At 47.6% G+C, this 15,175-nt stretch overlaps 1 protein-coding gene across 3 annotated transcripts in view; it reads right to left on the minus strand.

The window, feature by feature from the left end:
- TRPM8 (transient receptor potential cation channel subfamily M member 8) overlaps positions 1-14,890 on the minus strand; it is a 101,683-nt gene extending 86,793 nt beyond the window's left edge. For 2 of the 3 annotated variants that reach the window (XM_063162734.1, XM_063162735.1), the window contains exons 1-2: positions 5,097-5,202; positions 4,389-4,629 (exon numbers count right to left, since the gene is read on the minus strand). In XM_063162734.1, coding sequence (XP_063018804.1) covers positions 4,389-4,412 — 24 coding nt within the window. In that variant the 5' untranslated portion in view covers positions 4,413-4,629; positions 5,097-5,202. Of the gene's footprint in view, positions 1-4,388; positions 4,630-5,096; positions 5,203-14,827 lie in introns of those variants that run through there. The other variant, XM_063162732.1, reaches the window with a different exon arrangement.
- Between the last annotated feature and the right edge of the window lie 285 nt (positions 14,891-15,175).

Here is a 15,175-nt window from a genome sequence, read left to right on the forward strand (position 1 = left end):
TCTGAAAAATCCTCTTTGCCCAGGATTTTCTCCTGGGAAGCTGAGAAGCCTCAGAGAGGAATGAAAACAACAATTATCTGATTGCTGCTCCTGTGTTTGCTGCTTGGGAATGTGGCTTGGACATTGTTTACCAACAGGTGAATGTTTGATTGGTTCCATGTGAATTGTTTTAATTTAATGACCAATCATGGTCCAGCTGTGTTGAGGCTCTGAGGAGTCATGAGTTTTTATTATTCTTTTATTTTCTAGCCTTCTGATGTGTCCTTTTTCTTTAGTATAGCTTTAATATAGCATTCTTTTAATATAATATAACATCATAAAATAATAAATCAGCCTTCTGAGAACATGGAGTCAAATTCTCATCTCTCACCTTGTCCTGGGGACCCTCACAAACACCACAAAAACCCACACGGTGACACTGCCCCACCAGTTCCAGCCATGGCTCTGAGGCAGGACCAGGGCTGGAATCCAGCTCATGCAGGAAACAGTGCTGCAGCCTCCTTCATTCCCTGACCAGGGAGCAGCTGGCAAGCTTCACCCAAACCCTCACCCAAGCCCTTTCTGGGACTTATGGAAATGCCAATAACGTGGGGGTTAGCTTCTCCTCACTGGAGGGGAATGTTGATTATCTGCAGCTTTTGATGTGCATTTCTCAGAGCTCAGCTACATCTCTCCCCAAAGAGATGGATAAGTCAGCTTGCCTTGAGCAGCATCTGGATCAGCTTTGGACAAGTGTCTGTGTGGGCAACAGACATGATGTTGCACTCTGGCTCAATGAATAAAAAACTTGATTAAATGTCCAGGAAAGATGCTGGCCACTTCCACACTTTTTGAAGAGTGAAGATTTTATGCATCTGCAGGACAAATCCTTTTTCACCCCTGTTTGTTTCCAAAAGCTGCCTGTGGCTGGCTCAGCTCTGCAGCACAGCAGTGATGGATCTGTGCCAGATGCCACAGCAAGTAAGCTCAGCGCCTGACTTAACTGCAGCTTCCTTGGTGCAGGATCTGACACTTCCAGGGGCCCTGGTTTTACTTCATGAGTCTTATCTTAGATGTCCTGACCAGCAGCTTTGACCACAGCTGCATTCTGACACAAGTCACTGCACACCTTGAGTCAGGAGAGCTCACTGAGCTCCTTTTATAAAGCTGAACAGAGACAGTACAAAAATATCCCCTTTTAGTCAGAGTTGAAATGAAGGCCTTTGTATGCAGTCACAAAGTGCACTCGACTGACTCACAGTTGAAAGAAGAAATAAAACCAATTTGGTTTTAAATCACACTTTAAATCCACTTTTCCCCTAGGAAAGGTTTAAGAACAAAAATTGGACTAATAATACCTCAGGAAATCTCAAGGTAAACAAAAGCTTAATTGTGAGGAACAGAACAAAAGTGGGGCTTGCTGCTGCCAGATGCCTCCTTTCCGTGTGTGTGACTCAGCCAAAGCCTGACAGCACCGAACTGCCAACAAAGACAACTCCTCTTCACAGCTCTTGCATAAACACCATCAATCCAAATTGTTCGTTGCACCCAGGAGATAACACTGAGGTCTGTAAAGCATTGGAACAAGCTGCCCAGGACAGGGATGGAGTAACCATCCCTGGAAGTGCTCAAAAGCCATGTGGATGTGGCACTTGAGGTTAGTGGTGAACACAGTGCTGGGTTGATGGCTGGACTTGAGGAGCTGAAAGGTCTTTTCCAGCCTTCAGAATTCTGGGATTCTGTGGCCATCATGTGGAACAGAGGAACCTGCACAGAAGTGCTTGTGCTTCTCATCTCTTCACAAGCTTCAGTTCACCTGTGTTGAAGATTGCCATGCAAGATGTTTTCCATTCCCATCTGTATGGCAGATCACCTTTGTCAAGTGGGCAGTTTGCTTTATCTCTCTCTCTGAGTGACCACATTCGCACCTCCCTGGGAGGGGACATTGCTGATAACAGACTATTGAATGTCACTGCATGGCTGATAAGAACTAGAACATCCCACTGGGAGATGTGAGCCCAGAGGGAGGAGCCAAGCATTGCTACCCAGATATAATCCAGAGGTGTTTGGGACACCAGCACGGCTTTCTCCACGGGATTCCCCAGAGGAACAGCAGCTGCCTCTCCTTCCACTGGATCTTCAGAGGAAGAATACATCCTTCTCTACAGATCCCCCTGCTCCAACAGAACCACCCCTGACACTGCAGGAGGGCTGCAGCCACATTTCCAATGGGACTGCCACCAACACCCTGACCCACAGGGTGTCAGGCTGGGTTCTGACTCTGTCACTGTTGTTCTGGTGTACTGCATTGCTTATTTTATCCTTTATTTTTTTCTTTTCCCTATTAAAGAACTGTTATTTCCTGCTCCCATATTTTTGCCTGAGAGCCCCTTAATTTAAAATTGATAGCAATTGGGAGGGGTGGGGAGGGTTTACATTCTCCATTTCAGGAGAGGCTCCTGCCTTCCTTAGCAGACTCCTGTCTTTCCAAACCAAGACAACCTGTCAAGAGCCCACAAGCCCAGCTCAAAGCCCTTGAAGATGTGATGGAATAAAAACACACCCCTTTCCAGGCAGAGGATGATGAAGGGCTTTGGAGCAGCCCCAGCCACAGGCCTGGCTTTATGGAAAGCTTCTGCAGGAAACCCTGGCAAGAGGGAAAGCAAGGGGAGTTCTATTGCAGCAAATCACAGAATCCCAGCCTGGGCTGGGTTGGAAAGGACCTTAAAGCTCCATCTCATTGCACCCCCTGCCACGGGCAGGGACACCTTCCACTAGAGCAGTTTGCTCCAAGCCCTGACCAATCCTGAACACTTTAAAGGGATGGAGAGCCCCCAACTTTCTGGGCAACAGCAGAACGGGTGAAGTGCCAAGGGAATGCCCCAAGAAGGATGGGTTATCCAGCAAGGACCAAGTTAAACCTCGAGTCACAGACTCCCTCTCAAATACTTCAGAGCTCCAACAGTCCCCTTAGGGACAGGACAATGTCACCTTGCTGGGGAAGGCTGGAAGGGACACCTTTCCTCACACTGTGAGCAGCAGCCACTCCTGAAGGCTTGATGCGCTGCTGATTCTAGAAATAGGAGAGTCAGCTTGTCTTCTCTTCTGCCCATTTCTGTGCAGAGCTTGAAAGATTTATTCTGTGCAATAATGAGCACAACCACAGCCCTTACTTCTTTCTTGGCAGCTTTATTAAAACATTGCATTGCTTGATTAGGTTAAACCATTTAATGTCAAGATTTACACCAACCCTAAAATAAGTAATTTTGCTATGTATGGCTTTTTCTTTACTAAGCTTGGGGGAAATGCTCCCTAACCTCTAAACAAACCTGCAGTTAAGAGCTGAGTGCTCACAGCCTCTGAAGAACAGAAGCTTGGCACTTCCAAGAGATGGATCTATCTAGAGGTCTGGAAAAGCCATGCCATAAGAGATTTCCTTCTGAAAAGATTATCTGACAAACACTGACAGCTTCTCAGCTTGGCTGTCCCACTGAGCCCAGCTCCACCACAGGATGCAGGAAGAGCAGGACAATACCACAGCCCCACTCTACATTCCTGCCCCAAAGGTATCCCAGCCACAGAAACCCAAATCCAACCAAGTTTTTGGCTTCAGCACGACCATGGAATTCTTGGCTAGGCAAACCTAAGCCTGGCTCCTGAGGCAAGTGCTGATGGGACATTCCAGGTGCCCCGAAGTCAAGCACTGCCAGCTGGCACTTGGCTCTTCCCTGCATCAAAGGGACCAGCAAAGTGAAACACTGATGGCCAAGGCAAAGACAGCTTGTTATTGGAACTTGTTGGGTGATTGCACTGCCAGTCCCCCCAGTTCCCATGCGATTATTTTACAAGCCGTAACACCCAGGCAGCAATAGTTCTCCAAAAACAAACAGAGAGGCCTAGGCTCAGCATGAGGAAACGACTTGTTTTCTTAGGCAGTTTTTAAAGGTACAGTCCACCTCCTGCAGGGATCTTTTCTCCACCCGCCCACTGTGCACAGCTCCCTGCAGTTCTGAAGCTCAGGCTGTACTTGTGGATATCTCTGCTCAAGATGTTTCAGGATACTTCACACTGGCAAGACTTTGCTGCTGCCGCAAACAAGGAAACAAAGCTTTGAAGTTACAGTTGAAAGGCACAGTTTAAGGACACACCTGAATTTTACTGAGCAAAGAGCCTTCCAATAAGGAAAGGAATAGCCACAAATATTAGTTAGTGATTAACTTATTCAGGAGACAAAGGAACCTTGTTTGTGTGTGGAGTATCCTCCAGAGCAAGAAACATAATGAGATCATGTTGGTCCATTGTCACTGCAGAATTCAATCAGAATTCACACAAATGAGGCTGAATTCACACAAATGAGGCTCTCACCATTATTTCTAAGTTGCAAAGCAATGGATAATTATTTAACTTACTTTCAGAAACAGGAAGTCCACCATGGCACCTATATCCAAGTCTTTCCCTCAGTGCACTGATTAAATAGCTGAAAGTTGCTTGCATCAGGTGTTTCATCATTTCAGCAATGCCATACTCACAGCACACAGAGAGGTGGAACAGCTGGAGGATCACAGGAGAAGGAAATCACAGCTCCTGGTGGCCAATTTCCTCAGGTTCCAACGCTGCAGGAGATGCAATGCCTCTCCTAGGAGTGCATTCCTGAGGAAAGCAGGCAAAAACAAACCACAGATTTCAATAAAACAGCCTAAAACTCCTACAAGGCATTTTGTGATCTTACAGCAGTCAGGCTTAGAGCAGGATGTGTGCCTGCCTTCCTGCCTGCACATTTCAGGCAGGATCAGGAACATTAAAGCTTCTCCTGGCAGGGTCAGCGGCTCCTGACAAAAGCCCGCAGCACAGAGAATCACAGGGAGCCTGGCACAGGGCCAAGGCCCTCCAGCAGCATCCCAGGGCAGCAGGCACACAGAGCCCATCCAGGAGGCAAGGCAAGACTCTGGGAGACCAGATCTAGGCTGAGGACTTACAGCTTCCCTCCTTTTCTTCTTATCCCTGCCCAAATTACAGCCCCACACTGCGCTTCAGCCTCGTTTATAGCCTTGTGAGGGATGAGCACAGCTGGGGCAGAGCCTGTGCCCTCCCAGCTGCCTTCACCCAGACAGCTGCACCTGAGGGAGCTCTCCAGCAGCACAAAGAGCCGTCACAGCACCGTGGCTCCGGCAGGGAAGTGCTGAGAGATAAGGGGACATTGATAAACGCAGCAGCCACCACAGCCACAGCAAGGGGACCTAGGGCAGCTTTGGGTGGGTTGCTTTGTTTGAGCCTCTGCTCCACAGCTGTAGAATGGCCTGGCAGCAGTCCAGGGCCTGAGGGAATGGCTGGAGCTGTGTCAGGGGATGTTTCGGTTGGATTTTAGAGAAAGGTTCTTTCCCCAGAGGGTGCTGGCACTGCCCAGGCTCCCCAGGGAATGGGCACAGCCCCCAGGCTGCCAGAGCCCAAGGAACATCTGAACAATGCCCCAGGGATGCACAGGGTGGGGTTGTTGGGCTGTCTGTGCAGGGCCAGGGGCTGGGCTCCATGATCCCTGTGGGTCCCTTCCAGCTCAGCATATTCTGTTTTTCTATGATTTGTCCATGTTTTAGCTTTTTGAGCACAAAACTGATCAGTGCTCAGCAGCCAAATTCCATCATATGAATAGAGAATTCTGCCTTTCAGACATACCCTGCTCTTGACAACAGCCTCCCATCTTAAGTTTTTGATAGCTTGGATTCCAAGAAGAGCTCATGAAGAGCTATCCTTGGGATTACAGTGAGCTATGATATTAACTTTTATTTATTAGATTCCCCATGAGCAGCCCTACTGCAAGTTTCTTTTTATAGCTGATCAAATTAAACATGTATGACCTGTCACCCTGTAGTCAGTCCCAGTGTTATCTCCTTGCTGAGAAACACAATGGAGAACAACAACATTCTCTCTTCCACAGTCAAATAATTTTTAATCACCTCAGCCACAGAATCCCTATTGGTAATCTGTCCTCTGGGCCCTCCTTGTTCTTAAAGCAGAGGCTGCTAGAGAATTCAATTAATGTGTCCCCCAAGGACAACACATTCAATCACAATAAGTGAGGAAAAGCATGCTCAGATGGAAAAGAAACTCCAGCTCCAAACTTCTGTGTCCCAGTGGGCAGAACACCATTAGCCTCATGAAGTAAGGAAGGGCTTTGGGTTTCTGCTTTGGCAACAAAAATCTTTGCTGCTGCTGAGTTTCCCCGCTTTTAGGGTGATCTGCCATCTTAATCCAGGGAAGCCCAAAGGAGTTCTCAGGGTCAAACCTTCAGAAGATCAGTGTGGGGTCTCTTGTGCTCATTTGTTTTCCCCCATCTGTTGAAGAATATGTAAATCCTATATGCCACCACTTCCACTGCTCAGGTGCCTAAAACATTATCCAGTTAGCAGAGGAAAAAGCACAGATTAAATCCCAACCCTTTCTGAAGAGCAGAATTCTCAAAGGAAAGCTGTATTCTGTCCAAGGCTTTGCCCAGTTGGAACTTTCTGCTGTAGTATTCATCACTGAGTCACAGAATCACAGAACAGCCTGAGCTGGAGGGGACCCACAAGGATCACTGAATCCAACCCCTGGCCCTGCACAGGACACCCCACAATCCCACCCTGGGCATCCCTGAGACCATTGTCCAAATGCTCCTTGGGCTCTGACATGCTTGGGACCACGACCACTGCCTGACCATCAGGCCACAACATCATCTGGGGAAAGGACTTTTCCTATCATCCTGCCTAAACCTGCCCTGACACAGCTCCAGCCACTTAGCTCAGCTTCCCCACATCACCTTCAAACAGAATATTGTGTCCCAGCCACACAGACCTTGAACAAAACCAACCAGTGTCTTGCTCAAGCAGGGTAAAGTGTGAAGAATTTCAGGTTCCCCACACATGGTCCAAACCAGCTCAAGCACAGAACAAACCTGCAGCTCTTAGAGGATTTGCTCTCCATGTCATGGGTTGGAACTGCATGATCTTTAAGGTCCCTTCCAGCCCAAACCACTCCATGATTCTATGATCAATTTGCTTCCATGGACCTGGAGGCATTCTGCAACTCCAGAGGACCAGAGCTTCAAAAACATACATTTAAAATAAAATTTCCACACTTCCTGTCCCACCAACCTAAAATATGCAGGCACTGGGTAGAAACCCAGCTTCCCAAACCATCCTGCTGTCAGCAGCTTCAATGCTGCATAGACATGCCCAGGGACAACTGCTGAGTCACAGCAGCAGCACGAGATTATCCAAGGTTTGAAAAATCTGGATTTCAGAACAGAAACCGCTGTGTTGCTGTCAGTTAGCAGCGAAACAAAACACAGCATTGAGGAGGGGGGGAAAAAAAGAAAACAAAGCCAAACTGTTGGCTATGTTGGGTAACTTTTCCAGTCTTCTCGGCTTGTGATAGTGGCAGATGGCCCAGTCTGTAAATTAGCAGTTACCAGATGGGCCCCCTAAGTAGCTTTACTGCAGTAAATTGATTTGTTCGTGGATTTGGTATTAAAATGTCCTTCACTGTCTGGGTAGTGTTTGGCCACAGAGCTGCAAATTCCACTTGATTGCAGGGAAGGCCAAAACCCCAAAATGCCTGTTGGGAAGCTGCTTCCACGTGTGGTGGCTACTGGTGAGTCCCAGTCAGCAGCCAGGTGGGCATGCTGGAGGTACCTGGCTCTGCCAGAGAGGCCACAGCAGACTCAGGAGGTTGATGATCCCTTCAAACTCAGGGTATTCTATGACTCTGTCCTTTAGTTGTGGCCATGGATGATAAATACAGGCAACTTTGCAGTGGGGAGCTGGGAAAGGACACCCTGACCTGGGGAAATATCTGTTGGGTTGACACAGCTATTTCAGGACACAGTTCTCATTGTGGGAAGGAATGCGGCTTATCAAATACTTCAGTGCCTTCCATCTCTCTCTCTCTCCTCCTTCCCTCTACACCCTTTGCCTCTCCTCCAGCCATTTTCACAGAACCACAGGATTCCTCTAGAAATCATCCAGTCCAACCCCTGGGTCACCTAGAGCTGGTGACACCGGAATGCATTCCGGGTGCATTTGGGATGCCTCCAGAAAGGGAGACTCCACAGCCTCCCTGGGCAGCTGTTCCAGGGCTCTGCCACCCTCAATGAACAGAGGTTCTTCCTCATGTTGAGGTGGAAACCTCTTGTGGTTTAGTTTATGGCCATTGTTCCTTGTCCTGTCGCTGAAAATAGTCCAGCACTGCCCTCTTGGCACCCACCTTGGAGAGATTTGCATGGACTGATGAGATCCCTCTTGGTACCCCACCTTGGGGAGATTTGCATGGATTGATGAGATCCCTCCTAGTACCCACCTTGGGGAGATTTGTATGGACAATGAGATCCCTCTTGGCACCCATCTTGGAGAGGATTTGCATGGATTGATGAGATCCCTCCCAGCACCCACCTTGGAGAGATTTGCATGGATTGATGAGATCCACGCTCAGTCTTCCCTTCTCCAGGCTAAACAGGCTGCCCAGCTCATACAGTTTCTCCTCATCAGAGAGGTGCTCAAGACCCCTCATCGTCATTGTGGCCTCTGCTGAACCCTCTCCAGCAGCTCCTTGTCTTTCCTGAACTGTGGAGACCAGAACTGAACACAAAACTCCTAAAGTGACCCCAACAATTCTGCTGGAGGTGCTGATGAACCACAGGTGCAGATTTTGGCTCTCCTCTGTCTCCTTTGCTGCTCAGCTGTGCAGTGAATTCCCTGTAGCAGTATGTGCTGCCTTGTTATCCAGGGTGAACTTTGGGTGCTGAAAGGTGTCACAGACATCTTTTATGAAAAATCCTTTCCTTAGGATTTTCCCTCCTGAGAAGCTGAGAGGCCTCAGGAACAAAATGTAAACAATGGTCATGGGCTGCTGTGGAATGCAACAGGTGCATCTGTGATTGGCCCATGTTGGTTGTTTCTAATTAATGGCCAATCACAGCCCAGCTGGCTCGGACAGAGAGTCCAAGCCACAAACCTTTGTTATCATTCTTTGCTATTCTATTCTTAGCTAGCCTTCTGAGGAAATCCTTTCTTCTATTCTTTTAGTATAGTTTTAATGTAATATATATCATAAAATAATAAATCAAGCCTTCTGAAACATGGAGTGAAATCCTCATCTCTTCCCTCAACCTGAGACCCCTGTGACCACTGTCACAGAAAGGCACCTTTATTTTGTACTGCTAACCAGAATTTCTGCCCCTGAGGCAGTAACTCAAAGAGGGTGGAATTACTGGAAAGAAAAAAAGGTCGATATGTGATTTCCCTCCATTTCATGGCAGAGGCTGATAGCCAACATTCTCTAGCTTTGGTTGTTATCCTTCCAGAACTCTCCTCAAGTAAGAGGAAATTGTCTCAGCAGTAGTGAGCCGGAAGCTAGAGACTGACATTTATTGAAGTGAAATACTCCACATTCCTTAGATTTCTTAATAAACCCACAAGTGTTTCCATCTTCCTAGAGCTTCTTTGGCATGTCCTGGCATGATATCCCCGAAGACTCAGTCCCAAAAGCCTTTGCATACATTTTAGTTCGTGTCAAAGGCTGGAAACCACGACTTAATGTTCCCAGTGGTCCTATGCAGCTGCAAGGTCTATAAAGTCACCAGGGAAGAATGACAAACAAAGAAATTACTCAAATTTCTGCAAGAGTACTGTCACATGATGGTTTATAGTTCTAATATCTGGATATTAGATATATAGCTGGCAAAACAAATCAAAGAGTTTTCCTCCTCAAGCCTGGAGAATTAAATCATTTGTCAACCTAAGAGTTTGTATTTCCTCAAGTTCTGCTGCTGACAACAAACAAATGGGCACTGGAGCGTTGTTCCATCTCCCTTTTTTCCTCCATGTCCATTTCTCTCATTGTTTCAAAAGAACTCCAAGTTAGATCTCCCACCAGAGGTATAAGTACATACTACTGCTCCTAATTATTATTAACTTGACTGAAACATCTTTACATGTCCACTTAATCCACCACTAAATTATCAAAACCTGATCCTGAAAATGGAAAGAGCACCAATGGCTGGACACCATTGCTGTGATTAAGATATTTTCTGCTTTACTACTTAGTGAATGTATCCAGCACTGAGACATGCAGCATCCAAACCCAAACTGCTGTGCTACAAACCATTAGTGCTGAATGTTGTGTTTTTCTGCAGGAAAAGAAGCAACAAGGCCATTTCTGAACCAAGGTTTTGCAGGGGAATGTGTGATTTGAAGGGCTTTGCACTCCAGCTGATGGGCCTGTTCAAATTCAGCGAGCTGTAACTATTACACACAAGCTAACACACAAGTGTTATTCTCCAAAAGAGCCTGGCTTCAGCAATATCTGTCCAAGGAAACCATGGGGTGCAAAGCCTGCTGCATTGAGAGCTGGAGGAAGTCAACCCTGGGCTCAGGGGAGTGCTGGGAATGACAAGCATCTCTCTCCCTCTTCTCCTTCAGCACTTCACCCAGTGTCTGGATGTCTGGCACGTCACGTTTTCCCCAGAGAACTACTTGTTTTCTTCACTATCCCACCAAGCAGCATCCTACCCTGAGAACCAAGGCAGATATTCCTCCTGGAATGCAAAACAATCTGGCATTTTTCAGGATAAGGTTTATTGTTGGAGCTTCATTTCCTGTTGGTCATCCTTCCTTCTCCAACTCTCCTCCAGTGAATCTCGGTTTGTCTTCGGATTTTACCCATGACCTGGGCCGACCTGCCTTTTAACCTCTGTCTCTCAAGCTGCTTGATAGTCCTGTCCTCCTGCTCACAAAACTCATGTCTCTTGGCAGTGAAGCACACAAATTTGCATTTAACAATTTAAAAAGGAGCACAGAAGTCCGTGTTCCAGGAAAGCTGTCTCTGCTGCTTGGGGCCCCGTCCCCATCCTCATACAGATGAGACTGCCTGCACTGCTCCTCCAGCTGCCCCTCAGCTCTCTGCTGCCTTCCAGACCATCACTGTCTTTCCCATGGAAGCCTGAACTGGTTTTTCTAGATACTTTTTCCAGTCAAGTGGCTTATTTATGTGCATTTATATGGGCAAGCAGTGAGGGGACATGTTCCAGTCCCTCCTCACTGAAACAAAGCCCTGTTTAGCAATAAATAGCTGATATGAGGTGAAAATAAGCAATTACTATTCAAACAGGAAAGGCTGCCCTTTAGAACTGATCTGCTCACTGCTAGCAATTGCTTTTTGTTTCCTCCCTCTTCCCAGACACCAAAATCCCAGTATGCCCTTTCCAGCTGTTTTCAGTCACTAATTCCTTCCAGTTAAAGTCCTTGCTGAAGAGACTGAAGCAAAAATCTACTGATAGGTTTGCAACCAGCCTGAGCACTTGGCTTATTCTCAGTTTGGTTTCTTCCCTTCATTTACTATCCATTCCACTCTTTTAGTGGCTTCACCCTTGCACCTCCCATTCCTGGTCCATGTTTGAGATTGTGGCTTGCCTGTGCTGAGAGCAAGGACAACACATTTATCCTGCTGTTCCCTGTTTTGTTCTTGGCAAAACTCTCTGCATGCAGTACTGTGGGATTTTAGTCCTTAGAAGCATTTTCACTGCAAATCCACAAAGGCAGTCCCTTAGACACATTCCCAGGATGTACAGAATGGTGTATTTCACCATTCCTTGCACTTTGAAGTGTGAGTAACAAAAGGTACACGGGGAAATGCTGTTCTTCTTCACCCTCATCCTCCTGCAGGGGCTATGAAGAATTGGAAAGCAGGCTTCAGCTTTTGCCAGGTCTTGTGCATTTTCTTTCTTTATCCTTCTCACTGCCAGGCAGGTCAAGCAGCTGGGCAGCTGCTGGGCTGTTATTTGTGCCAGGAGTGAGGGCTGTGCAGACTCAGGCTCTTCACACACTTGACTGCTAAAGTGCATCACCAGAGCAGGTTACACAAGCAAGCCTGGAAAGCCACATATTGCACACAGCTGGGTAAGGAGATAAAAACAGCTGAACACTGGGACTAGGAACTGGATCCGTAGGGTCACCCTAACCTGAATTGTTCATGGCTCAGCAGCTTTTCTGAAGCCCATGCAGAGAGGCTGGGCTGTAGCAAACCCCTCGTGTGATGCAGCAGCAGCAGCAGCAGTGCTGTGAGTGCACTCTCTGCAGTGCAGAACACGATGGTCTGAGAGGCCACTGGAGAATCACAGGATGGTTTGGGGTGGGAAGGACCTCAAAGTTCATCTCATCCCACCCCTGCCATGGCAGGGACACCTTCCACTGTCCCAGGCTGCTCCAAGCCCTGTCCAACCTGGCCTTGGGCACTGCCACAGCTGCTCTGGGCAGATTTACCCCCTGTCTGTTTTTGCAGGTATTTTATGCAATCTGAGCTGACAATAAAAGCCTTTTCCCCTCTTCCCAGGCTACCAGCTGAAAGTACTTCAAGCTTGGGACAAACATTTTTATTTTCTCATACTTTACGGAATCACAGAATCATTTAGGTTGGAAAAGACCTCCAAGATCACCGAGTCCAACCTGTGACTGATCCCCTCCCTGTCACCCAGACCAGAGAGCTCTGAGTGCCACATCCAGGCTCCCCTGGACACCTCCAGGGATGGGCACTCCACACTGCCCTGGGCAGCCCCTGCCACGGCCTGAGCACCCTCTCTGTGAAGAAATTTCTCCTGGTGCCCAGCCTGAGGCCGTTCCCTCTGCTCCTGTCCCTGTTCCCTGGAGCACAGCCCGGCCACCCCCGGCTGTCCCCTCCTGGCAGGAGCTGTGCAGAGCCAGAAGGTCCCCCCTGGGCTCCTTTTCTCCAGGCTTCCTGTCCTCCTGGCTGGTGCCAGCAATGCCTGGGAGGCTGGAAGCTGGCCAGACACAGGCAGTCACTCTGCACACCATGTCCCAGCCTTTGGCACAGCTTTGTCCTGCATGGCATCAGTGTCACTTGCACTGGTGAGAACGCTGGAGATTATGCAAATTATCCCCAAGCTAATGCAGAATTGATCCCATTTAAATATTCATTAACTCATAGTATTTAGGAGAAAAAAAAAAAAAAAAAAAAAAAAAAAAAAAAAAAAAAAGAAGTAAATAACTTAGTCTTTTTCCTGCACAGCCTACAAAGTGCTTGATTCTTTTCTCTTCATGACAAAAAAAAAAAAAAAAAGAGTAAATGTAAATCAGTGCGCTTCATCTCTGTGGAGGGAAGGGACAAAACATAAGTTATGAAAGATATTTTGAAGTTTGTAGTGTACTAAGAACTCCAGCTAAATAGCTCAACTGTTCAGAGCTACAGTTCAGCCCATTTTAGTGCACTTTTTTCTGATTTTTTTTTTTTTTTTTTGAACAGTGAAGCAATCAAGGCTTGAATAAAGCCTGGTCCAACACTGAACTGATTCCCAGAGCCAAAGGACTGACTTCACTCCTAGGTCAGGCCCAGATCTGGCTCTGTGCTGTGCCAGGGCACTGGGAGCTGGGTCTCAGCCCCCACCCAAGTGCAGATGTTTAAGCACTGCCCACCAGTGATATACACACACCAGTGCAAAAAGAAGACTCTGCAGGGAAAAGAAATAAAAGCTGCTGTGGAAGGACAGGGAAAGAGCAAGGACAAGCCCACACAGAGAGCTGGTGGTCATGAATCATCATATAAGCAGAACAGAGTGTGGTTCTGTCATGTTGGAAAACTGATTCTTGTTAGATTTTCCAGCTGCAGATCACTTGGAGACTTTTGAGCACAGAAGCCTTAGTCATTCAGCTTTGCACTTCAAAGCTTATCACTGATAATTGAGAAACACTTACTTAACACTCTTACTTTATTCACCAAAGTGACATTTGCATGTCAGCTTTCCCTTTGGAGAATGAAGTTTTCCACAGTGGCCTTCCCTCAGACTGCAAATCTGCAACTAAAAGTTGAAATGTTGGGTTGAGAGTGGAGTGAGTGCTAATCCTTAGCCATGAACACATGGCAAGTCCTGTTCAGAGCTGGGAAAAGGGGTTTGCATTACATCTAGTTCCAAGCTTCCCATTTTTCCAAGGACCAGCTCAGCCAGACAGGGCAAAGCTGCACAGCCAGGATTACACAGGGGCACTAAAGGTTTACTCTGCTAGGTCCAAGTAGGGTAAACTTATTACACCAGCTCACATGTTCCAGAAAAAGTGCTGCAAAACTCCCACTGGCTTCAACCAGCAACCTCTGCCACAGAGGCAGAGGAAGGCTCTTGACTCTGATGATTTAGCTAGAATCAAACAAGGAGACTTTAGTGAGTGACTGGTTTTATTGGCACCCATTAATCAGTTTTTATTCTTATTTATTCACTGTAACTTCTGTGCATGCTTAGATTGGAACCCTGACTCCCCTTCCAGCAGAAAATATTCTTTCCACGCTGTTTTCTTACAGCCTACAAATAGTTAAGAGCCAATTTTAAGGCTGCCCTTATCACCTGAAGTGCTACTTTGGCTCCTGGAGGGCCCAGCTAAGCAAACAATTACTTCTCTCCCTCAGAATATTGGGGCAGGCTTCAGGCAGTGCTGCACACACCACCTTCTTCCATAGCATTTGAAAGCCGAACAGCTTCTGCAGGGGAAAAAGGGACAAGCATCTGACTGAACTTCCAGTTCCAAGCAGAAAAAGGAGCAAAAGCACACACAAATGTGGAATCATGGAGAAGAACCAAAAAGCAGCATCAAAAGCAGCATGGGGAGGGGCAGATTGTGCCTCTGTGCCCTGCTCAGGTCAAACCCCCCTGCAGGGCTGCCCCAGGCCCTGTGCTCCCAGCACAGGGAGGCTGTGGAGCTGCTGGAGCCAGGCAGAGGAGAGCACAAAGATGAGCAGAAAGATGGAGCAGAGCTGCTGTGAGAAAGCTTGGGAGAGCCGGGACTGTTCAGCTTGGAGAAGCTTCAGGATGACTTACCTGTGGCCTTCCAGTGCCTGAGGGAGCTCCAAGCAAGATAGAGAGGGATTAGTTATGAGGGCCTGGAGCACCAGGACAAGGGGAAATTGCTTCACAGTGACAGAGGGCAGGGTTAGATGGGATGTTGGGAAGGAATTCACCCCTGGCAGGGTGGGCAGGCCCTGGCACAGGGTGCCCAGAGCAGCTGTGGCTGCCTCTGGATCCCTGGAAGTTTTCCATGTTAAGCAGGGCTTGGAGCAGCCTGGACTGGTGGAAGGTGTCCCTGCCCATGCTGGGGTTTAGGAGATGAGCTTTAAGGTCCCTTCCATTCCAAACCATTCTGTGATTCTGGGGCTTCCAGAGGCACAG

The sequence above is a fragment of the Melospiza melodia genome, chromosome 8 (genome assembly GCF_035770615.1).
Source record: "Melospiza melodia melodia isolate bMelMel2 chromosome 8, bMelMel2.pri, whole genome shotgun sequence".
NCBI lineage: Eukaryota > Metazoa > Chordata > Aves > Passeriformes > Passerellidae > Melospiza > Melospiza melodia.